A 27071-nucleotide genomic window follows, 5' to 3' on the forward strand; every position below is an offset into this window, starting at 1 on the left:
AGATAAACGTCACGCCCACTTTTACCTCAAAGGAAAAGGACAAAAAGTAATTACTAAACGTAATTTCCAAAATCATAACTCATTGGAAAAAATCTCGTTAACTGCACTATCTTTGCTTGTTACGCTCCAAACAACAGAAGTCCAAAATCTAAACAAAAACGACAAACATCAAAAGCTAACAAAAATTACCGTGATATAAAAAAATAAGGAGATGAGGTCCCAATACAAACAAACAACTAACCTCGTTTCAGAGTTCACTCGTCTAAACGTACAAACACAATTGTAGAATACAAAGCAATCCTCTAGTCAAGCGCCGCCTTTACCCAAAAAAAAAACCGAGATTAAACAAGGAATCTTTAAATTTAGAAACATCTGTCTAAAGAATTTTCTTTTATTAATTTAGAAGCAAATATAACGGTTCAACAAGTTTTTGTGCTTTTCTGTTCAAGTTGAACATGTCAAAAATCAACCTTTTATTATTCTTAACCTTTATATAAATTAATGTACCATTTATAGTATACGTATACTCGCTAGAAGTTAACAAGCAAACACTAAACGTCGTTACATTTATTGAAAATTACTTATTGGCAAGCAATGAAAATCAAGTATTTATAACTCGTTCGAATGACCTAGGTGACAATTATGAATAATAGATAATGTTTAACGTTATCTGTACCTTCCTGCATGTTGATAACACCTGGAGAATAACCCATTATCAAGATAACAATGTAAAACATGGCTTTAGGTTAAACATAAATCTAGAGCATCTCGCTGAAGGTGTAAGTCTCTTATCAGACGTCCATCGACCTTCATATTTCATTGCCTTGTCAATATACTTACACTTTAAAATTCAAATATTAAAAGTATGTCACGAATCTAGATAGATTTGGCCAATAATCAAAATATATTGACAGTTTTCTCGTCTTACAGTATGTAATTAGAGTTGCAGTGATTGCCTACAGTTGATTTGTGAACTGTCTGTAGGATAATACAACTAAAAAATAAGGAGGAGTTAACCGCGTGCTTATATGAATATTACATAGGACAAATTTAATATTATGAACATTGAGGATTGACTTATGTATTGTTATTCAATAGAGCACGCCTGATTGCAATTTCTAATTTATAAGTAATTTCCTATGTATATTAAAATTTTCGTGGTGATGTTGACTATTTGGACGGGTGGAAAATAATTTCCAATCCTGTCGCCCACCTGTTAGATACTTGCATACTTAAAGGAATCACCCGTCTTCAGATTTGTGATTTTACAACAGATTACGGATGTATGTTATATTTGTCTGGATGTAGAAAAGTGAGAATGCAGTGGAGTTTACATGAAATATTAACCTTCACAGCAACTGTAATTGTGTCTCTAAATTTGATTGAAAGTTCAAAATTGGTAAGTTTTTTTTCTCTAGATTTAACTGGTAATTATTGTTATAAACGTAATGAAATATATTTGAAGTAACATAAAATATATAATTTTAAGTGTGCATCGCATACTTGAAGAACGAACTCTCAGTACAGATTAACCGACATTCTATAATTTAGTGTTTATTAATTAGGTGTTTTTTTCCTGGTTATCACCAGGAAACTATGAATCTTAATCTATAATTAATTATGTAGAAGGCAATCTTTGATACCTATAATTATTTCATTGAAGGATAGTGTTTATTGGTAATGTGATGGTATAATTGTATTTGCTATTTTGGAATAGTTCGTGACTTCCGAATACATTTCCAGTCAAAAACTCATTAACAGGTGCTGTTTCTGAATATGTTAGGTGTCATTAGTTCAAACGAATGAAAAATAACGCTCAACCTGTAGACATTTCTCATTAATCATTAAAAAATAGGAAAAATATGAAGCATTACTTCAACTATCAGGAAGTATATATAATTTGCGATAATCGTAACTGTTTTAATAACACCACGACTATAGAGAATGTGCGTAAACTATTTTTAGAAAACATCTTGCGCGTGTTCTGTTTTTTTTCTTATATCTGCAGAAATTATACTAATTATCTTGTTTACTTACTTAGTCTATAATTACTACTACTATGTTTTTACGTAAAACTGATAGGGAGCTCTACACACTTCCTGTCTAACCTTCACACAGTGTCACGGGTTTTAGCAACTTTCTACTTCAATTTTAACGAAGCATATTTCCCCCAAAACCATTTTAAGTGTATTGCCGATGGAATTGATCAGGCAAAAAGGAAGTACCACCAAGTCTGTTTTATTTTCAGTTGAACGAATATCAAAATACATAACATCAATTGATTAAAAGAAATTACACTAAATCATAAAAATGATTATTGATAAAATATCTGGTGGAATGAAATTTCTCTTTGATATGTTTTTTTTACCAACTATTATTTCTTTTTAGCAGACGTCATTAATAGTACGTGCGCGTAAACTCATTTCTCAAAGTAGTATTCCATTGATGAAAGTCCTCAATGACCCTTTCCCTCGCTCAAGGATTTAATTTACGTTTCAATTCAAATCAATTTCAATTTTAGTGAAATGGTTTTTACGTCGGAGACATCTGAATAGAGAAACAGCTCAATGAATAATTTCGAAGTACATTTTAAAAACTATTTGTATGCAAATGACTATGAGTGGAATGTTTCTTTTCTTTAGAAATTTATGAATTTTGAATTTAATTACAACAGAACACACAGAAATTCTTAGACTATTTAAAAAAAATATGAGAATTAGAGAAGATTTTCCTAATAGCATCTGTTTTTTTCACTCAGTATATTCCAAACTAAGGTTAACGGAATAAAAAAAAAATATGCTAGTCGATATATGATGTTTTATAGTTGTGTTCATAATTATACATTTATTTGATTAAATGTTTCAGTTGTTCAGTTCAACTAAATAATGGTGTTTAACACCTTTTCCATAAAAACTAAATACTTTTTGAAAAATAGGATTTCTTTCCAGTTAGCCCAAAAAAAAAATAAAATAAATGAAAACAACACGTTATAAATTTTCAGCGTGGAGGTGTAGTTTGCGTTCCTAGATTTACCTTCACCAAGGAACGCTCAAAGCCGAATATTTGAAAACTAAGGTTGTATAAGAACCAAAGTTGATATTCACTGCAAGTTTTTTTACTGACTTTTTTTTGTATTTAACAGACAAAAAAGCAATGTAAAGTGAAGCACGGAAAATCCTCCGTATCAAAATATGTATTCATATATATAAAATGGTAATCTTGATAATTTTTCGTTTCTCATTATTGACCAACATTTAGCCAGACATCTACGCATAGATTTTTAGGATGTTACCTATAAGCAATGTTTTACTAAGCACATATTTTGCATATAAAGTCCTGTTGAGTAAAGCTGTAGTCCACGCCTTGCGAGGTCTCTTTACCTAATTGTTTAACTCTTTTATCTTAGTTCTAGACTCTTTCAAGTAAGACTTAATTGGAAAGTTGGTTAAATGTTTTGTTAGTTGATCCATCAAATAAAATTATAAAACGACTACAGATTCGGTAATGCTGCACCTCTAAAGAAACGATCTTCTGTAACATCTACGGACGAAATTTCATAGATTCATAACACCTAATGATTTTGAAATCAAGGGACAAAAAAAACCAAACAATTTGACATGTAACGCTAGCCTATCTTTTCTGTCGAGACACATATTCATATCAATGCATCAAGAAATGTACATGAGGTAGAATATTCTTGCCTTTCCAGAGGACCTGATATTTTTCCGGTTTTGATACGAGTTCATTTGCTTTAATTTAAGTGTTAGCTGTATCTGTATCCGTATATTGTGTGACTGTGCACCGCAGTCATTATGTTTGTATAGTCGCGCTCGTATATTGATTCCAGACAAACTCCTTAACATATATAGTTCTCGATAAATGGCTTATCTCCATGGCTGATTTTGGGTGTTGGTAATCGTGTCACTGGAGGTAAACACTTTTCTGAGAGGTAAACTGGTAAAATAGGGTTTGATACTTAATCAACGACAGTGTTTTATCGTTACAAACATTCAAAATAAAATTTGCCATGAGCCATATCTGTAGCTTAAATACATGCAAGTAATGTTGATGTGTTGGATGTATAAATACGCAGCCACGTGTGGTCGGACGCGGCCCAAATCTATGAAAGTTCCATATGTGGCCTATTAAAAGTCAAAATTTCTAATCCTATCAATTATGCCCTTATTTTGCGTTGACAGTCGGAATTCGTGGTCGACCCAATTTTTTACATGATGTGATGAAAATTTTTTAAAGTTTGTGCTCTAACATGTATCATTCCATTGCACCAGGAAAACTGTCTCGCTAAAACAATTACATGTAGAGTAAAACTAATAACTGTCTTCTTATAAATAAAAATAATATAGTAAAACTTTTTGTAGTTGATTGTACACTCAATTATTTATGCATATTTGACATTTGAAACTTTGGCGATAAAGATTATTTATGAAAATTTCTCGAGTTCACATATAAATTAGTTTTTAACTTTAATGTGAATGTAACCACCTGATCGGTTTCTTGATAGCGTGCTCGCTTCGAGTGCTCGAGGACATTATTTCCATCCCTGGTCGGATCAAATCAAAGACTGAATATGATAGAATTGAGAATGAAAACGGGGAATGTGTCAAAGAGACAGTAACCCGACCAAAGAGCAGAAAACAGCTTAAGTCCACCATTCTTCATCATATGAAAATCAAACATCAAAGAGATATCAAGAATCATAATCCAAAGGTCAAACATCATGGCAAAACACAAAATGAAGGGGAAAACGGACCATATGAATAAATGAAGTTGTGAAATATTGAAACAGTCCACATAACATTAAAAATAAGCTTAAGGATATACTTAGGTGAAATTAAAAAAAATTAGAATTTTAAATTGATACTATAAGTCAGAAGAGCATTAGTTAAGGAACAAAATAAGCTAAAAATATTGATAGGTAATGGAACTCCTTTTTGAGCTATTTGATTTTTAAAAAATGGCGGAAAAAGGCTGACTCAGACTTTTACCTTATATTTAGCATTGGCATTGATAGGGTCTCAAATCGTAAGAAAAAAATCTAGAATCTGCATAAAATTACGGTAATGACCTTTTTATGAGCTATTGAAGTCTTCTGTAAAAAGAAAAGCGGGTGTTATGGGGCAAAATATTTTACCCTGTATGGCGTAGGAAAAACCCCAGAGTCCGAACATCTGACAAACATTCCTAAACCTGACCCAAGTACATCATTAAGACAGGGAAGGGGTGTCAAACATCTTATAAGAGTCAATACTTCAACAGAATATAACTTCTTCAGGTTAAAAAAAATGCGACCAACAAACTGTTTATAGTCAGGTAAATTGTGATTGATTTTTGTAGTTAACCCTCTAACCGATATTTTTGGCATTTTGACGGGTTGTTGCATTACTGCTCATTTTCTGTAAACTAATTTGATGCAGATTATTTAGTAAGGCATACATCCTTCTTGTAGTGCATACTCAAAATTACACAAACACGACAGGCAGCAGTGTCTATGACCGATTTACTGCTTTGTTCGGCATACTAGTAATGTCAAGACATCGTTACGAGACAATTAAATCAACAATCAAAATTTGCATGTATACTATAGTATCTATGTCCACCTACTACGACCTTTTGGCGTCTATCTGTAAAACTACAGAAAATAGAACAAGGAAAATGAAAATACGTTAAGTACCATGTTACAACTTTTATAACTGCTGGTATCCACAAGTGTTGGCTTCCAATTTAATTGGGAACATTAAATCTAAGATGTGTTTGTTGCAAGTTTAAACAAGTACAACAATTATTTTGAGCGATTTGTAGTTCACCTGAAAAAAAAACTCTATGGTGGCCGGTTAAGGCCATTTTGCATTTTTCGCGATTTCATGCTTTACAGATCACCGCCGGTTTTTGATAAGGTTCGTGTTGCTCAGTCTTTTATGTTGTGTTTTTATACTGTTGTTAGTCTTTTGGTTTTTTTCGTTTTTACCATGGAGTTGTCAGTTTATTTCGATTTATGCGTTTGAATGTTCCTTTAGTATCCTTCGCCTCTCTTTTTTTAAATTCAAATTTTATGTTTTCACCAATGCAGGTATATATATATATATAAACATCCTTGGTTTTCACATTTTTCGATACGTTCCTGTTGAAGGTAAATCCTGAAAAGAACTTTGGTCGTACTGAATTTATAAAATGCTATTTGTATTCATTGTCATATTGATGTAAGGTCATAAAACACACATATTATACAATGCTTTGGCACATGTTAATTACATTTATATAAAGTCCTATGTTTCTAATACAAGTACGTCTGAACTGCGATTCCAAATGAAAGAAAGCTGAATGTGGAATACATGTATTCAAGTTTTTTGACAATAATAAGTAATTCATCAGGATCAACAATTACTGTGTGACTATGGACTCTGAGATAAACTAGGGACTTGTGTGAGCTTTATATTCTCTTCTGTTTTGTATGGAGTTCGTTGTACTCAGTCAAGTCTTCTATATATAGAGTTTTGTAGATTGTTGTTTGTCTTTCGTCGGTTTTTCGTTTTTGCGAAGGTTTTGTCGGTTTCTCTTCGACTTCTGAATTTTGATTGTACCTTATGTGTCTTCCGCCTCTTTTTTAAAACCTAAATCTAATCCAAAATACCAGTAAATGTTTAGATAACTATAAACAACTTTAATGTTGGATGTTAACGACCGGAGTCGGTAATTATAGGTATTAATTGCTGCATATTTAAAATGACTATGAAGGAAAATCTCTTATTTATTTGTATAATTACAACTACATAGGCTAGATATTTGTTGACTGGAATCAATATTTTCCCCAGATGTTTTATCTTTTATATATGTATATATATTTGCATTTCCTTCCAGGTACTAATTCCTTTACTAATTAGTCTGAGTCTTCTTTCGGAAAACCTGTTAATGTTTTTTAAATGCAGAGATATGTTTAAAATAGTTTTGACATGTGTTTGTCTGTGATAAAATCTACAAGTTAAGTTTATGAATGAAATATTTTATCCTCAAGAAATCGACATTTTAAGATTTTTATCATCTTACTTCGCTGTAGATGTCAGGGATTTGTCCTTAGGACGCTTGTCTCTCCTAATCCGCAATCTTTTAGTTAACATTAAAAGAAAATGACATTTTTTAACAACTATTATTTTCAAAACTCTGATAATAATAAATGAAAAAAAAAACACTCTATAAATATCGTGCGTCCGAAGCACTTTTCTAGATTTACCTTCACCAGGGACGCTCAACCCCAAACATATGAAAGCCAAGGATTTATAAATAAACGAATACGTGAAGAGCTTGACTAGATGTATTGATGATTTGACATTATAAAGGTTTTTTTTTTAAATCGTTTTGTTTAAATAAGATTTTTATAGAGGAAAGAGGTCTCTAATGTATTCTAATGAGGGTAGACAACTGTATGAATTTTCTATTTGTTTATGCTATAATGGGAAATTTCTGCATTTTGATTGGCATTAGTTGTTGTCCAGTGGCAAATCTTTCATGAATATTCAAGAAGAGAACAAATTAACAATTAATGCAATAGGTATATTCTGCAAGTGGATCGAACGAGATAAAGGATGTGAATTTCGACTGTCACTGCAGAATAAGGATTTCTTGCATAATTTTGCTGAGCAATAGGCCACCTATATACACATCAAAGAGTTGTTGCAAGGTTCTTCAACGCTCAGAGAGCATGAAACATCCGTTTAAATGTCTTCATTGCGTTCGGACGTGGCCAAGTATTTAAACATGCCGCACAGTCAAACGGACGCCTACGACTAATGAAAAAAATCCTTTAATAAAGTCTAAAATAAGGAAAAAAAAATAAACGTAGGAAAGAAATCTTGACCTGCATATTTATATTTTTCGTGTATTAAGAGATATGGGGTAAACGTCAACGAAAATTAGACAGCAATCCATCAGAAGTACAGAATATCCATAAATAAAACATCTATTAGTCACCATATATGGTGTTATAGAAAGAGATGGCGTCTACTTTTGACATTCAAACCTCTCGTGACTAGAAGTCAAAAATCCTTGGGGAAATTCGAAGGTATACACGTTTCAGTCTATGCCATTTTATTCTTGGCTTTCTATCGTGTTCCTAATTGAATTAAAATAATATCAGATGAAATCTAATAGTTAAATAACCAGCCGTGAATACGTACATTAACCATTTCTAAAATTAAATTTCTAAATGGTATTAGACTATTTGAAAGTACGTTTTAATTGCAAAAAACAGTTATGGTGATATTTTTAACAATTGCTTCAAAATGTCAGGAGGCACAACAGAACGATTTTAGTTGTAATTGTAGAATTAAGTCTTCATGGAAAATCAAACACCAGTTGTATTGAACAGATATTTAAAAGTCAAATTCAATTTTTGTAATTAGGAGTTTTTCATTTGAAATAATCTAGACTTATTTGATTAACGTAATATAATTATCCAGTTTATATATAGCTCCTGTCTGTTTGGTTTTTAAAATTGATTTAAAAGGGTTTTTATTAATGTCAACTAGTGAAGGTATTAAATACAATTTGGTCCCTTTAATTCGAAAATCATGAAGATTTAAGAATCACACATCGTTCAAATAACACCATTCAAAGGTTCATAAGACACTCAGTAATGACATTTGCTTAATACAATCATAGACCCCCAGATCGACGACTACTTGCCGGGGACATCAATTTTCTATAGTAACATTCTTCTATTTTTTTTTTTATATTTATCCTTATTTTTCAGGATAAAGACAGCAAACTGACAACAGTAAACAGAATGGTTCAGAAAGCTAATGCTTCTATAGACAATCTTCTTTCCAGTAAATTATTAAGTGACAATTATAGCGCATGGTCTACTTGGTCTAAATGTAACAGAAGGTGCGAACAAACTCGTAAACGTACATGTATGCATCACAAAGTATGTGGTGATACAATCGTCAAAGACAAACAAAAGTGCATAAGAAAGACTGGTACCTGTAACTCATTATCGTACAAAGTTATAGGATACAGAAGGAGGAACCGACTGATAGAAGAACTTTTATATGACTTGTTATATGACACATGGTCTAATTGGGGAAGGTGTACTCGTGCGTGTAAACGACGCCGGAATAGGAAGTGTAAAGAATCCGATATATGCGGCAGTAGTTATATTCAAGAAGAAAAGAAATGCCGACCACGAAGGACATCTTGTAAAAAGTTAACTCTTAATCCATTTTATTCTCCATTGGATAAACCTAGACGTAAATCGGGTTTTAAAGATCGCGAGCCATCACGACCGAAAGGTAAGTAGTTGTCAAGTCAAATAGATTTTATTTTGTGCTTACAGTCGAAAACGAAAAACAGGGGAGAAGTTTGGAATTTAAATAAATTGAACATGATTAATGTGCCCTTAACTATCTTTGCTGTCAAAAGAAAAGTGATGACCAGTGTTTATTTTATCTAAAACATAATTTCCAAAGTAAGCCAATAAAGGCCAAACTATATATAGAAAATGATTAAATTCGAGCTACAGCTACCTATCATCAGAATTGAAAGTTTTTAAAAGATTAATACTATCAAGCGTAGTATATAATCCAATGTATATAAACTGTAAAAATGGGGATACATTGTAATTTATTGCTTATCCGCAATGGTTTAATCGAAAACATGTATTGGTTTGAGAACACCTTTTTATGATCCAACAACATACTATAGGTTACATGTACTAGTACTTTGGATTCGGTCCAAATAAGGACAAAAAAAAACTATGTATGTTCATGCAAAATTGATTGTTAAAGGTAAAAAAGTCGGGCATCAGTCGATTCTTAAATCAAAGAGGTTCACACCACAAGATTTTGCAAAATACCTTGAACCAAAGAAAAAAATGAAGACTGAAACAGGACAACCGCGATTCTCAGAATTAAACATCTTTTATACTAGCATTGATCCTTTATTTTATTAAACCGTTGACATGATTTTCATTTAACTCCAAGGAGAAATGTAGGCATCTGAGCATGCACTATGTTGTATCCTACATTTAAGAAGATGTAGTATGATTGCCAATGAGACAACTGTCCACCAGAGACCAAATGACATAGAAGTTAACAACTATAGGTCACTCACTGTATGGCCTTCAATATTTCTAAGAGGCATAACTCTCTCCTAAATAATCGATGGGTCTGACTTTCAAATTCATCCGAGATATTGCTAATGTAAATTTTTGACGTATAAAATTATACTTCAATGATAAATGTAAGTGCAAAAGCGCTTTCAATGAAGATATTTATAAATTTTTTATTTCCGATTGGCTACCCACAAATTATCGATCTGCGTTGATTTTCGAACTTGTCGGACATATTGCTGTAATTCACCATTGACATGAATTTCATTAAAATCGGATGAGATCTTTCTTAATCAGATCATTCCTACGGTACCTAGATAGACGGATGGAAGGATGGATGGATGGACGCGCGGACTGACAAGCAAACGGACGGAAATCAACTTTTCAATATACCCATCTCGCTTCGCGGTAGGTCAGTAAAGTTTGTAGATAAAGCATTGATGTTAACCGGCCGAGTTTCTAGTCAATTTTAAATGATGATCAAGCTTTAATCAACTGACTTTTCAAAGCCATTTTTTTCAGTGAGTGTTTGCATCTCATTTATCCCAGTGAACTTGAGATTAAGGATATCACCTTAACTAGGATTTCTGCTTCATATCTTTATCTGTAAATGATATTGACACAGATGGATGAATTCAAACTAGAATCTTTGATAAACGTGATTTTAATTTCAACTTTTCAATTGTCCACGTTCTATTTCTCAGCAGAAACAATGCTCTGCCCCTATCGTATGGCGGTTAGAATATATTGCGCTCGTACATGTTAACATTATACAGACTCCTTTAACAGGGGGTGTGTTCCTGACACAAAAGGTCTCCAACGTAAGTTTTATGGTCACCATCACGGATTGGTTGACCGATACGATGGGCTTGGATCTTTAGATAGATCTATAAATGTATCGATTGTGTCCTATTCCTGGTAGTGACATTTTACTGAGTGGATTCACATGGCAGGTGATGTATGCATAGGAACCTGATGTTCAGTGGTTGTCATTTGTTGATATGGTTCATAAGTTTTTCACGTTTTTTATATAGATTAGACCGTTGGTTTTCCTGTTTGAATGGTTTTACACTAGTCATTTTTGGGGCCCTTTATAGCTTGCTGTTCGGTGTGAGCCAAGGCTCCGTGTTGAAGGCCGTATTTTGATCTATAATGGTTTACTTTTACAAATTGTGACTTGGATGGAGAGTTGTCTCATTGGCACTCATACCAATCGTCTTATATAGATATAAGACGATGTGGTATGAGTGCCAAAGAGACGTTATATCTATATAGCAGAATGTCACGAAATAGAAGTTCCTTCATAGTATATGTTCAAAGTGGAAGAAATACTCTTTTAATATTATTTCCACTAGAACAAATATTGCAGTATTTCTTCTTTACGGAATAAAGGGTATAGAATATGTGTGCCAACATGAACAGATATTATAGCATTGTGTATAACAAAGTAGAGGAACTTTTGTTAGGCGGAACAAATATACGTTGACACCAGACGCTTACCCTGTCTCGACATTTTGAAGTTCATGCGACTCTCTCAATTTCGTTTTACCTTGATCGTATCTTTTTATATTAGATTAATGATATTTGAAAGTCGGTAAACTATTGTTGTATATCTAATCTCGTGTTTTTCTAGGTAACTGCAAAAAGTTTTTTTTTTGGGGGGGGGGATGTTTAAACAAAAGTATTAATTTCAGCTTGAATTTATGCATTTATAGCCGGGTAAAATGGCGTTTCGGCTAAATGGAAATCAAGAAGGAATATTTCGCTCCTTAAACTTTTATTTTAGCAGTCCGGCAAGACCGAACAACAAACTCCATATCAAAATGTAAAGTAACATACAAACAATAACAATATATATAAGCACAAGCAATTAAAGGATTAAGAAGATTAACATATGCCAAATAAAAATAACAATAGATTAGAAGAGTAATTAATGTCCGACACGTATAAGTAAATTATTGTCTAAACTGTTACAGAGAATAAATAATTAAATGAATAGAGTAAATGAATTTAACGGTCCTTTGTCCAAGATTATGACACATAATCCGTGTAAAACACTTATGCCTAAATTTACGACAAAGTTCAGAATAATAAAATAAATGCAAAACAAGAATATACATTAAAACAATTGAATTCATAAAAAGTTGTTTAAAAACTAATTTCATTGCACAGTCCCAATTGTCCGGTCATATATTCCCGCGGCCCTTGAAGACACGACCCGGGTCTTACTGTTCATCTGAAATTGTTCCGAAAGTTTCTTCTGTGGTTGTGGCGTCCTCTGTAACGATAGTTTTGGTTTGGATGATTATCTTCTCTTGTATTATTTCGAAAATTGTCCAATTCGTCTTCTAGTTTAGTGATTCGATCCCGCATATGTTCTTTGTCGCGTTGTAATTGGTATTGCTGGTCGATGGCTTCACATCTTTGATCGTAAATCCGAAAATTAGCTTCTTCAAGATCAGTAATGCGTTCACGTAATTTTTCCATATCTATTTTATCATCTGCACCTTGTTTTTGAAGTTTTTCTAGATTGCTAACAACACTGTTATGCTTTTGATTTAACTCTTTAAACTTCTTCTCGTAGTGTACACTTTTGATTTTAAATTTTACTCTCTCTGAATTCACTCGGTCGTGCCTGAGTCTAACGTTATCTATAAATTCCCTATTATAATCTAAGGTTGGAAAGAAGTCCATCAGTTCAATAGTATTGAGTTCCGCACAAGGAAAAATTGACATAGCTTTCTGTTCTTTGAATTTTCTCATTCTTTCTGCGTCACGACGTAACTTGGATTTCGATTTAACCTTAACAACTTTCACGTCCGGTTGTCTGTGAAAATTACACATTCTGGCGTAATGTCCAAAACTTCTGCACGTATAGCAAAATGACGTTTTTGCTATACATTGTCTAAAATGAAATTGATTGTTCACAGTCTTTCCACAAAACTTACATAGGTAGTTGTCCATATGTTGAAAATTTCTGGTCTGAAAGGTAGTTCCATGATCAGACATCTGGTATCTCCAGTCTCGGCCAAAATTTCTGGTTCTCCGCGTATCCATTTTTCTGTTTGCTGGGGTATCAGCTTCACAGGTAGAACAAGGTATCCGATAGATGCGTTGCCCGGGTCCTCCACCAGATATAGCCGGGTAAAATGGCGTTTCGGCTAAATGGAAATCAAGAAGGAATATTTCGCTCCTTAAACTTTTATTTTAGCAGTCCGGCAAGACCGAACAACAAACTCCATATCAAAATGTAAAGTAACATACAAACAATAACAATATATATAAGCACAAGCAATTAAAGGATTAAGAAGATTAACATATGCCAAATAAAAATAACAATAGATTAGAAGAGTAATTAATGTCCGACACGTATAAGTAAATTATTGTCTAAACTGTTACAGAGAATAAATAATTAAATGAATAGAGTAAATGAATTTAACGGTCCTTTGTCCAAGATTATGACACATAATCCGTGTAAAACACTTATGCCTAAATTTACGACAAAGTTCAGAATAATAAAATAAATGCAAAACAAGAATATACATTAAAACAATTGAATTCATAAAAAGTTGTTTAAAAACTAATTTCATTGCACAGTCCAAATTGTCCGGTCATACATTAATGCCATGAAATTTTGTATCACTTTAAATGAAACTTTTGAGTAGCAGATCAAGCTGTTTTCAAAAACGCGGAGAGACGCAGGAAATTTTGGAAAAAGAGGCTCTATGACTATACGTTACATACATTAAAGAATCAAAGTTTCGATCCGTATTATCCATCCATGGTTTTGCTTGCTACGCCAATCCCTTTTCTTGTCACACAATTATTTAAATAGAGCAATTCTTCGCCTTTTGATCACCAACTCACGTTTGCTATGACTAAACACCTTATTGGTAGAGGACTAAACATTTTTCCAAAAGATTTTTTTCTGACATGGATATTGAGAATTCTACTATAAAATGGATTTTTGACGAAGTCTGATATTTATTTTTTTTGCTTTGAAGAACACATTTTACTAGTATCCAAAAAATGTAGCTAAGAGTAAAACTTGATGGCGGAACAAAGATTTTAGTAGCATAGATTTTTAGGGCAATTCGTGCGACATGTTTGGTTTTTTTTTGTATATCAAAAGTTTGCACTGAAACTTGTCCCGAAACATATTAAGTGATCAATTAGCATTTATTTTTTGACTTTAACAAATTAAAAATATCTAAGTACATAAAATTAAGAATACCTATTCTTATAAAACATGTAAGCAGCACACGCCCTATATTTTATCTGTATAATTTTTCTGCGACAATGCAGTAATTAATGGGCTGGATAATTATTTCCTTTGTTATCTACAATATATTGCATAAAACAGAAATATACAGTCTTCACAAACATACTTCCTTGACTGAATATAAATGGAACGCAATACGTAAGTGCCACACCTTTAATTGTAAAAGTAATTCATATATTCAGGCATATTGCTGTTTATCAAATAACGAAAACCATCAAAGAAAATCAAATTACTGCAATGTCAGACCGCTTATTTTTCCGATTCATAATATTAATTGTAGATAAATGATTTCTCGCAAAAGTGACGTTGATGACTTTCCGCTATTAACTTGGTAATAACTAGTTCCTCGATATTGATCTGAAATCGAAAAATACCCTATGATTGATCACCCTAAAACAAATACGTATGGCCCTGTGTTAGATAACGTGGTAAAATGTCTATAAATGTCTGACCCGATTTATTTAATAAACTTGAGATTTATAGACACACGACGTTGGTATGTCTTGAATGAAAACGTATTGATACACAAATGGCTATTAATTACATTACAGATATACGAGGGACTGGCTGACCAAGATTGAGTATGAAGTTGTACCAGCTACAATTTTAGCCATTATTTATAAGGTTACCCCTTTGTATTTCTTTATAAAAGGACCAACGCATCCGATATAAAACAAAAAGGGACTTCAATGTGTCCTGATCCAAAAATTCTGAATCCAAATTTTGATTTGCATTTAAGTTCACTTCCTCCGGTTTTTAATCTTTGACTTTGTTTATATTACATTTGTCGAGTTTAATGGGATGAAGCAGTCTAAACCGACAGACGCTTTTAATTTGAAGTTAGAATTGAAAGCGATGTTTTTATATAAATTTTCAAAGAAAAAAAATCTGTATTTATTCAACAGATTTGCTACTACTATTATCGTTTTCGAGATTGTGTAGATAATGATATCTGAGATTTGTCCAACATAACCGTATATACATGTTGGTCCATGTAGCTATTTTTTATGGCCCCCCCTCAAAGTGGTCGGGGCCGTATAATTTCACCCTTATCCGTCATCTTTCATTCCGTCATTCCGCAACGAACATTTATACAGACTTTTTTTCTAAACGCCTTAACGTATTGAGCTGATTTTTAGTATGCGAGTTTACTATAATGAGTTACAGATCGAATTTACATTCGGTTCCGCTCCGCTGATTGTTGCCGAAATAACGGATATGAACATTTTGTGAAAATAACAGTTATACGGACTTTTATTCTCAAATTTCCACTCCTAAAAATGGCTACAAGTTTTTTAGCGAGCGGGGCCATTCGTGTCGTTCCGACACATCTAGTTTAGTTTTATGTCATGACACACGAGTTTCAAATTATGCTAGTGTCTTATCCGGTTATTCTTGTAAAATTGCAATCCACATAAAAAATGAAAAATCAGAGACCTTCCTGTGTTTAAAGTGCTTAGAAACTTCATGCCGCAAACCAAGAATGTTGAAATTAGATCAAAATTCTATCAATACAGAAAAAAATAATTAATAACAGTACAGGTTGCTCAGAATAACTAGAAGGTGGAAAGTAATTAAAAGATGATATTTAATGTAAAACGTCAATTTAAATTACAAAATTATTTATATCTTATGCTTAAAAATGCATCAAGCAATTATATAATAGTAATCCGTTTGAAGTTTTTGTTAATCGTCTTTTTATACACATTGAACAGATCAGGAAGAACCGACGGCAATGGCACACAAGGAATTCGAAGTAAATGATGATTTCATAATCAAATAGCTGCTATTGATTAGGTCTCATTTAAATATTGTTAAGGAGCAGTATATTATCATTCCAGTATGGAACCGTTGAATTGTCATTTAAATTTTTAAACGATCAATTATTGGTATGTAAAATACCTAAAACGAACAATAGAAAGATATTATTTTAGAGGTTTGTTTAATCTGGGAATAAAAGTCGTTGGTATCTTTGTTGTCTTTTTTTCTCCAGAATTTTATGTATGGCATTTCATTTTGTAGAATTCTTTTGAAGCCGAATTAAAATTCAATCTTCCGGGGAACATTATTTTTATGAATATGATGGATTTGTTAATCAAACAACAATAAGACGGCAATCCAACAAAATCATTCTGCAAAAATTACGAAGTTACAGTCTTCAATGATAAGCAAGCGTCCTTACCCGATTTCAAGTGGTTTAATTGGTTCGGGTCCAGAATATTATCAACGATGCCAATTCCACTAGACCATATGCACATGTCGACAATTGCTGTCTCTTCCGTGATGCTCGTGGACAAAATATTCGAAAATTCAAAATCAAATTAAAATTCTGAATGGCTGATATAACAAACAAGAGGCTCTCAAGAGCCTGAATCGCTCACATAATTGTGTAAAATTGTCTTTAAAGGGCAATAACTCCTTAAGGGGTCAATTGACAATTATGGTCATATTAACTTTTTTGTAGATCTTACTTTGCTGAACATTATTGCTGCATACAGTTTATATATATCTATAATAATATTCAAAATAATAACAAAAAACTGCAAAATTTTGTTAAAACTACCAATTAGGTGGCAGCAACCCAACAACGGGTTGTTCGATTCGTCTGAAAATTTCAGGGCAGATAGATCTTAACCAAATAAACAATTTTACCCCTGTCACATTTGCTCTAAAAGATTTAGTTTTTGAGATATAAGCCAAAAACTGCATTTGACCCTTATGTTCTATTTTTAGCCATGGCGCGCGGCCATGTTTGTCGATGGATACAAACTTCGGATACAATTTATAAACAAGATACCCTAAGGAACATTTAGTTAAAGTTTGAAGATATTGGCCCAGTAGTTTCAGAGGAGAAGATTTTTTAATGTTAGCAAACTTGATGAACAAATTGTGTAAAATAGTCTTTAAAGGACAATAACTCCTTAAGGGGTCAATTGACAATTATGGTCATATAAACTCTTTTGTAGATCTTACTTTGCTGAACATTATTGCTGCTTACAGTTTATATATATCTATAATAATATTCAAAATAATAACAAAAAAATGCAAAATGTTGTTAAAACTACCAATTCGGTGGCAGCAACCCAATAATGGGTTGTTCGATTCGTCTGAAAATTGCAGAGCTGATAGATCTTGACCAATCGAACAATTTTACTCCATTGTCAGGTTTTCTCTAAAAGCTTTAGTGTTTGAGATATAAGCCAAAAACTGCATTTGACCCTTATGTTCTATTTTAGCCATGGCGGCCATGTTTGTCGATGGATCAAAACTTCGGATACCATTTATAAACTAGATATCCTAAGGAACATTTAGTTAAAGTTTGAAGGTATTTGGCCCTGTAGTTTCAGAGGAGAAGATTTTTGAAATAGTTTACGACGACAGACGACGACGACAGACGACGGACGACGACGGACGACGACGGACGCCAAGTGATGGCAAAAGCTCACATGGGGCCCTTCGGGCCCGGTGAGCTAAAAAGGACAAAAAATGTATAGCATAACCCGAAAAAAAAATCAGAGCTAAGCCCGAGGGAAATACGTTCAGGAATTTTAAATGATTTATAAGATTTATAACAGCAGATTTCAATAAAACAATATTTGTATTTTCATGCCAGTACAGAAATTCTAAAAATGAATTAATTACAGACGAAACGGAAGATCTGTTATATACACCAGATTCCTAAATGCCATAAAATCATTAGTAACAACGTCACCCACTGAAATTCATGTTTCAAAAATTGCACATACATGTATTAAATAAATGCATTAAGTAAATATTTATTAGCTGCCATAATATCATTAATGATCATATTGTTTGCTGATAGCTCTGAAATTTTCTAAAATCGGTTTTAATAATCTGGAGCGATTGAAACAGTCTTTAGTTACATTTTAAGTACGAAGGTAAATGAAACATTCCCTTGTAATTTTGTTAGCATTTTTAATAGGAATAAAATGAGATGCGTGGGTAACTATAACAGTGCAGGAATCGAACACATTTAAAGTAAAACTATACATACCAGGTTTAGGGGAGGGAAGCGCTCACAAACATCGTCATGCGAGTGTTATAATGATGTAACTACTATTTTTCTAAATGTTCGTAAATTGAAAATGAATTTTAAAAGCGCAATATCATAAATAATTGACTAAAATATTTAGACATTTTCTGTAGGTATTAAATTTTGAACTTAGAGGGCAATTCTTTGTATGCTTGTATTTTGAAGAAGAAAAAAAAACCAAGCATCTTGAATAAATAAAGAATCCCATTTTCTTGAGATAGAACACTACACTACAGTGTCTATTTTTAGAAATTATTTCCTATATTCTATTAGAGATAGTCCATTTATTTGGGAGTTATGTAATATATCCCTAATTACGTAATGCTTGATTTGCTGAAAATTACTCATAAATTAAGTTCTAATCATGCAAAAATTAGTATTACTGAGAAAATTTTCATAAAACTTTTTTTTTTGGGAAAAATATTTGAGATATAACACTATAAATTTGTTTTTTATCTGAACTTCCGGCGGAATAAGCTGCTTTATGATTCAATGGGATATGTGGACAAAGAACAGTATAGTTCTGACAAAGCTTCTAGACTGTATTCATATATAACCCCTAAGTCGTTCTTATTTATAACTTATTTAGCAAGTGACATTCTATTAAATGGGATAGCAAAGATACAACATGTAGTCAATCAAGAACAGTCTATTTATTGTAAATATAAAAATATTGGGTTAAACTAATGGGACAACTCACTAACAACACAAACTTATGGTCTCTTCATAGGAAGCCGACCTTAATTGTCAAATTTTGAAGTAAGTCAAGATATGAAGCAGACTTAATTGTATCCTTTTCAAGTTTAATTGAATAGATGCGGTTAACAGTCACAAAAACTATTATAAAGTCTGCCTCGTATATAAGCGAATAAAGAAACACGTTTACAAGAAGAGCACAGTTGGTTCCCATAATAGAAACACGTCAACCGAACGTAACAATTTTTTTCTTCAAAATCAAGCATTTTGAGACATTTTTGTTTGGATAAAAATAGGTTTCTTTTTACAAAGTATGATATGTACCTTTCTAAAAAAAGATATTTGTACGTACGTTGGTCATTCTTTTTTTATGAAACGAAGTTTGAATATTTTTTTCAATCTAACTCTAAGTTTAGAAAAGTAGATGAATGCAACTAAACCTTCCGGAACACCCGAGTAAAAAAATGCACAATTGAAATCAAACAAGCAAAATAACTACTTTAGTACCTCATTGTATAATTTCGGTATTACAAAAGACACCATCCCAATAAAATGAAACAATTTATTGTAGTCAAGGAAAATAAGCAAAATTTGACGAGGATGCAAAACAGAAGAAAAAAGCCAGCAGCACAACGCTCTATGATTGAATATTTTGATGAACGTCAGTTCTGCTGTTTAACCAAGAAAGAAAGCCATGTTCATGTCGGTTATAATTTGATAAATGAATATTGTTTGCCTGATTTGATCAGTTTTATAGCAACAGTGGCTTGCTTACGATATTAACTGTTAAAAGTTTTAAGAATGATCTTCCATCACGTCTCTAGAGTACACCTTTGTCTGATGAATTATATCTTTAAAACACTGCAGTCAATCTTGATGGAGTATGATATCTCCTCCTTTGAAATCAAAAGCAATACAATACCCCTTAAGAAAATGTCAGAGTCAACAAAACACATCAGCCCAACAATGATAGATCTGCAAATTTTATTGTTTACTCACGAGAAGTCAAGAGAATGGTAAAACTTATACTATATATACATTTTCGTTCACTTCAACAATGTCGGAACTGAATGTTTTAGCATATCTACATCGTTCCCTTTGTGGGATTCCAATTAAGGCAACACCACTTGCTTTTGACTACTAGCCATACAGATTAGATTTCATAAGTTGGATGATGTCCACGTCGACTTAAAGGGTTGTCATCTAGTTTATGATGTATATCACTAGATTTCATTAGTTGGATGTTGTCTTTCCACGTCGACTTACAGGGTTGTCATCTAGCTTATGATGTATATCACCAGATTTCATAAGTTGGATTATGTCCTCCAACGTGCACTTAGAGGGTTGTCATCTTGTTTATGATATATATCACTAGATTTCATTAGATGGGTGATGTCTTTCCATGTCGACTTAAAGGGTTGTCATCTAGTTTATGATGTATATCACTAGATTTTATTAGATGGATGATTTCTTTCTACGTCGACTCACAGTTGTCATCTAGTTTATGATGTATATCACCAGATTTCATTATTTGGATGATTTCTTTCCACGTCGACTTAAAAGGGTTGTCAACTAGTTTATGATGTATATCACTAGATTTCATTAGTCCACGTCGACTTAAAGGGTTGTCATCTAGTTTATGATGTAAATCACTAGATTTCATTAGAAGGATGATGTCTTTCCAAGTCGACTTACAGGGTTGTCATCTAGTTTATGATGTATATCACCAGATTTCATTAGTCTACGTCGACTTAAAGGGTTGTCATCTAGTTTATGATGTATATCACCATATTTCATTATTTGGATGATGTCTTTCCACGTCGACTTAAAGGGTTGTCAACTAGTTTATGATGTATATCACCAGATTTCATGAGTCCACGTCGACTTAAAGGGTTGTCATCTTGTTTATGATGTATATCACTAGATTTCATTAGTCCACGTCGACTTAAAGGGTTGGCATCTAGTTTATGATGTATATCACCATATTTCATTATTTGGATGATGTCTTTCCACGTCGACTTAAAGGGTTGTCAACTAGTTTATGATGTATATCACCAGATTTCATTAGTCCACGTCGACTTAAAGGGTTGTCATCTAGTTTATGATGCATATCACTAGATTTCATTAGATGGATGATGTCTTTCCACGTCGACTTACAGGGTTGTCATCTAGTTTATGATGTATATCACCAGATTTCATTATTTGGATGATGTCCACGTCGACTTAAAGTGTTGTCAACTAGTTTATGATGTATATCACTAGATTTCATTAGATGGATGATGTCTTTCCACGTCGACTTACAGGGTTGTCATCTAGTTTATGATGTATATCACCAGATTTCATTAGTCCACGTCGACTTACAGGGTTGTCATCTAGTTTATGATGCATATCACTAGTTTTCATTAGTTGGATGATGTCTTTCCACGTCGACTTAAAAGGTTGTCATCTAGTTTATGATGTATATCACTAGATTTCATTAGTTGGATAATGTCCTGTATCAATAAATATTAAAGGATGACGTTGCTGCTTGTCGGACAGAAACACATTATGTTTTGTACATACATATGTTGACTGCGAAATCTTTTCGATATATTTTCTCCCTTGTTCACGAAAACACTGTAATACTAAAGCTTGATATATCTGAATGCAAGTTTAGATTGTGTGTAAAAAATAATTATACTTTTATTTTGAAGGTGAAAAGCCGAAAACCCATTCCACTATAATATCATCAACGTTAGAGGACATGAAAGGTCAGTGCGGAGTACGCAGTGGTGGATCTTACAGAATAGTAGGGGGTAAAAAAGCCACACCTTACAGCTGGCCGTGGCAGGTAAATCATTCTGATAAAACTATCATTATCAAGATGAAGAGCTTGATATTGTCAAAAATACTCATAAATTAAAACGAGTTGTACGATAACCAAAACACTTTTTACGCAAATCATTCATTAATTTTTTTTTTTCATTTTTTTTTTTCATGTATAACTTGAACAGTAGTGGTTAGGAAAATCTGTTTTTTCAAACGAAGAAGACAAGAGATACACGATAGATAAACGTTTTAAAAGTTGAATGAAACGTGCATTGATTTAATCTAGGAAATCTATTTTACTCATCATTCATATTGTCTTCAAACCTTTAATCTTCTCTTCTTTAGCTAGCACTAATTATTAAGTGTATAAGATAAAAAAAACTGATTTGTTTCTTGTCAGGATATTAATAAATTAAATGCGATATTGGTATACGTTAATGAGACAACATTCGAAGAAAGCTCGAGCGTAAACACATTGGGTTTTCAATGCTCTTCAACTTTTATTTTGCCTATTTAACTTTTAACTTGATTCAAGCGTCACTGATGAGTCTTTTGTAGACGACATTCGCGTCTGGAGTACACATTTTTAATCCTGGTATCTATAATGAGTTTATATAGAACTTCCCTAAAATTTTCAGGTTGCAATTTTAACCAGATGGAAAGAACAATATTGTGGAGGGACACTAATTGCCCCTGGATGGGTGTTAACGGCAGCACACTGTATTCGTAAACGTGGTAAACGAAGAAGGGTCATTGTCAGAATAGGAGAACACGACATGCTTTTTGCTGAAGGAAGAGAAGTAGACCTGCGTCTTGATAGCGATTTCCCACATCACAACTTTGATTACGAAACTATAACCAATGACATTGCTTTACTGAAACTCAAGAAACCAGAAAAAGTTAAGAATAAAGTGGAGTACGCATGTCTTCCAGAGGAAGGTGAAGACATTCCAGACCAAACAATGTGTATGACAGTTGGATGGGGAAAAGAAAAAAATACGCATCTTTTTGGATCGAATGTTTTACAAGAAGCTGAAGTTCCTATTGTCAACAAGAAGAAATGTCGGAAGGCATTTGACTACAAAATAACTGAGAAACAAATATGCGCGGGTTACAAAAAAGGCGGGATCGATTCTTGTGCAGGTGATAGTGGGGGTCCACTTCTATGTCCTAAGAATATCAACGGTACAACGCGGTGGATTGTCTACGGTGTAACAAGTTACGGGGAAGGGTGTGGTCAGAAGGGTAAATACGGTATTTATACAAACGTTTCACATTATATTCGTTGGATCAACAAAATTATAAAACAGAATGAAAAATCGTAAAATGTGTATGCATGAGTAATAAAGAGAACATCACATGCCTGGAGACAGAGAAGGGTTAAACGAGTAATTAACTCTCATTACATGCTACTAAGGATAATTTTTTGAAGAAAAGATCAAACCCAAACCTTTGATTATATAGTGATAAGGTACATTACAGTTCATACGGGTATTTTAAAAGGCAGCAAAGTGACTTACGTGTGCATTTGTTTGAACGTGTGATAGAAGAATATCCATGTTTCGATATTTGTTGAATGTTGAACGAATCAAACGGGTTTATCGATTTTGCTTTTATTACTAATGGTATTAATGAACTATGATTATTAACTGTACAGAAGAGAAAAAACATGATATTATAAGTGGGGAATGATAAAGTAATGTGTCAGTCAACCCCATACTATAACTCAAATCCATGTGAATGGCGAACATAAACCCCCTGTTTAAAGGGGAATGATATTATATAATTTATATGAACACATTCCTATGGTTTACGCATTTACTGCCTCTTTAGTATAGTGCAGACACCTAAAAATGACAACAATAACACAAAATTTATCCAAGTCTTTAATTGCTTAATTGCTTAATTCATTTTTATAGTTTCTTTTTATTATAATTTTTATCATTATATAAGGTTTTAACTCCCTCAGGCAAAGTTCACCTCAGATGGATTTGGCTATAATTTTAACGTCTTTTTTGGTCATATAGCTCTTTAACTGTTTCGGTTCATATACATCCTTGGCTTTCAAATATTTAGACTAAATATATGCTATGTGCATCCTGATGAAGGCAAATCCAGAACAGCGCTTCGGACGCATGCATAAATAAAGTGTTGTTTTAATTATTCAGTACACCCGAACTGTTATCTGTCTGCCCAACTTGTTGGATTTCTTTACATGTGATTAATTTTCCCAGAAGACATTTATGTTATCAGTAAAGACAAACAAACGTATGTTTTCTTTAGTACCTTAAAAATAAACTTTAATATATTGTTACATGAGCACATAACTAATTTGACATTTTCTTTTGAGACGAGAAATAGATATTTTAGATTCTCAAAGGACCAATACCGCGTTTACATGATGATTTGCTTTGGATAATTCATCTCAATTTAGTTAAAAATGTGAAAACAATTTATTATGACGTTTTCTGTAAATACTGAAAAATCTTTTTGTTACAAAAATAGATATTAATTTCGGATACATTGTTGCGTGATATATAATCATTTTATATAAGGGGAAGAATATTTTTAAATAGTCGACATAGTCAAGCTCTTGAAGGAAATAAAAAAGCCCACCTGTATATGTTAAGAAGACATTCTTGATCACAGATTTAATAAAAATACTCGAAACAAGATTTTACATTTGTTAATGTTGTCAGTGTATATTAAGTGTTGTAATTAATTTGTATTTTTGATTAACTTTGTGTTTTATGGTGTGACTGTTTGAACTGTACGAATGTGAGAACCAATGATAAACGTTCTGAATAGAATTGAGAATGAATGCTCATTTTCATTTATGTGACTCAGCATAATTTTGATTTCATTGAATATAGCAACACATTTAAGAATGCAAAAAAAAAAATTCTTTAAGAATCATACATTAAATTATATATTATATTCATAACATAACACGAGTTTAGTAATAGTAATACCTTAATTTTACAATTGCTGTAGATAAAATACAGCAAAGTAATTTTACCCCTTGCATCCTATTTGCATCCTAAATACTAATACTAAGACCGAAATACTAATCAACAAATCTGAATCGACTGGGCGTTTTATACCTAGGTCATACATTAGTGAAATTATTCGTTACATATTGAAAACTAGTGTAAAATTAAACAATAACTTTATTACATACTAGTAATTGTTATATTGCAATTTAGAATTATATATTGGCATTTCACTTAAACAAACCTGAGCAGAACTTATCAGCGACGTCACAATATAAGTATGAACAAAAATACCAAACTCCAAGTTCAATTCAAAAAAGGGGGAAGTCCATGAAAACTGGCAAAATCAAACGTTCGACTATATCAACCTCAATTGGTACAGGCGTTACACCTAAACCTAATTTTATAGAGCTAACTAAACGTCCCCTTTTATGACAGTTGTTTATAGTTAGGTTATATTAACGCAAACAGACATAATTGGTAAATGTGACAACAATCTGTGAGGAGGAGTTATCAGCTACGTCGCAATATGAGAGAAGTTATTAAATTTATTTCCGTCAAGCTTAAAAACAATAACCCGATTATCAGCCTTCCATGTATATATGTATCGTAAAATATCCGCTGCTCGACACAATGTTAATTTTTTTTTATCACTGGCAAGGTTTATATTGTGGCTCGAGGCTGATATTTTACGATAATAATGTGCAGAAACACCGATAATAAATGCATGTCATGTATGTGAAAAAATCCTACTGTAAGATTATTATTACGGCTTTTTCTGTTCTGTTCATCTTTTGTCGATGTTTGATGGTTGGTCATTGACTGTTGACCCGACCCTCGCCTATTGTTATTCCAGGTAACAATGGATGAAATGTTCCAAAACTTTTAATGAAGATTTCTTCACCAGATACACTCACAAACTTTTGTAAATCCACAAGCATCAAGCACAACTTCAATGTTACAATAGTCGATGTTCCTTTCCTTTCAAACCAGAACCACGTACAATGCACTATACATATAAACCAAACTCAGGATAAAACCCTGTAAAGAACCAAAAAAATAATTTGAAACCCAATTATCTTTACATTTTCCAAATTGAAAGTAGACATGTTTTATCTATATTTATTTTATCGTTTCTTGTTTGTCTAGCCTACATTAAATTTTGATTCTAGAGAAACACTTTCTATCATTTTAAACTTAACATTTGCATAAAAAAATATGCTACTATATTAAATTGTATACTAGTATGTAGAAGTATGTATAAGTATATTTTTAAATATTCTTTACATAAAATTTTAGAAGTGACTCTATTATCTGTTCAGTGTATACTTATCATTTTGGTGTCGAAATGCGTTACAAATTTGAAGTCGTGATAAAAGTTAGGTATGTAGTATTTGAACAATAATGCTGATAATCATTTGAAAATGTTTACATTATATATGTATTCAGACATTTGCTTGTAAGAATGTATGAATGAAATAATTGTCAATAAATACAAGAAACCAGAATAAATTGTTTTTTATTTGTGTCCCTGTAAAAATTCACTCCTAAGTATGTTTGCAAAACAAAACGGACTATACAATATTTGAAACGCGTGTGGGTTCATTTCATTTCCTAAAAAAAGCAAACATTTGTTGCGTTCATGAGCTGCAAGAGAGTATTATATATTTGTGTTCGAATAATATATGGATTTTAAGGAAATATGGATCATTTATATATTGGCCAGATAATTTTTGCCAACGAATGTATTTATTGTTATTTCGTTGCACCTATCTCATCTAATATTCTAGAAAACGCAAAAAAAAAAACCACTACGGTATGATTGAATATTAATCACTCGCTGAAAGTATGAACATGATATTGTTTAAACAAATTTTGAATCCTGGAGCAGTTAGTTTTTTTTTCGCTAATGTCAAGTTCATTTAGTTACAAAAAAATAGTAGATAATATTTCAATTTATGAATCAATCTCAAATTTCTCGATTCCTTAAACCTGAATTTGACATCGAACACATACACGTTTTTATTACAATGTTTTTATGAATTGATCATAAAAAATATGAAATTTATGCATTTTTTGCTTTTTAAAAACTCTTTATCTTTTTATAGCGCGAAATTG

At 32.4% G+C, this 27071-nt stretch overlaps 1 protein-coding gene across 1 annotated transcript; it reads left to right on the forward strand.

Annotated features, from left to right (window-relative positions):
- Positions 1-954: 954 nt before the first annotated feature.
- Positions 955-26461, forward strand: LOC127709872 (transmembrane protease serine 12-like). Its single transcript, XM_052215549.1, has 4 exons — positions 955-1399; positions 8765-9302; positions 21846-21982; positions 22599-26461. The coding sequence occupies exons 1-4, from the start codon at positions 1286-1288 to the stop codon at positions 23283-23285; spliced, it is 1476 nt and encodes a 491-aa protein (XP_052071509.1). The 5' UTR covers positions 955-1285; the 3' UTR covers positions 23286-26461.
- Positions 26462-27071: the final 610 nt, after the last annotated feature.

This window comes from Mytilus californianus, unplaced genomic scaffold (assembly GCF_021869535.1).
Source record: "Mytilus californianus isolate M0D057914Y unplaced genomic scaffold, xbMytCali1.0.p SCAF_7, whole genome shotgun sequence".
Classification (NCBI taxonomy): domain Eukaryota; kingdom Metazoa; phylum Mollusca; class Bivalvia; order Mytilida; family Mytilidae; genus Mytilus; species Mytilus californianus.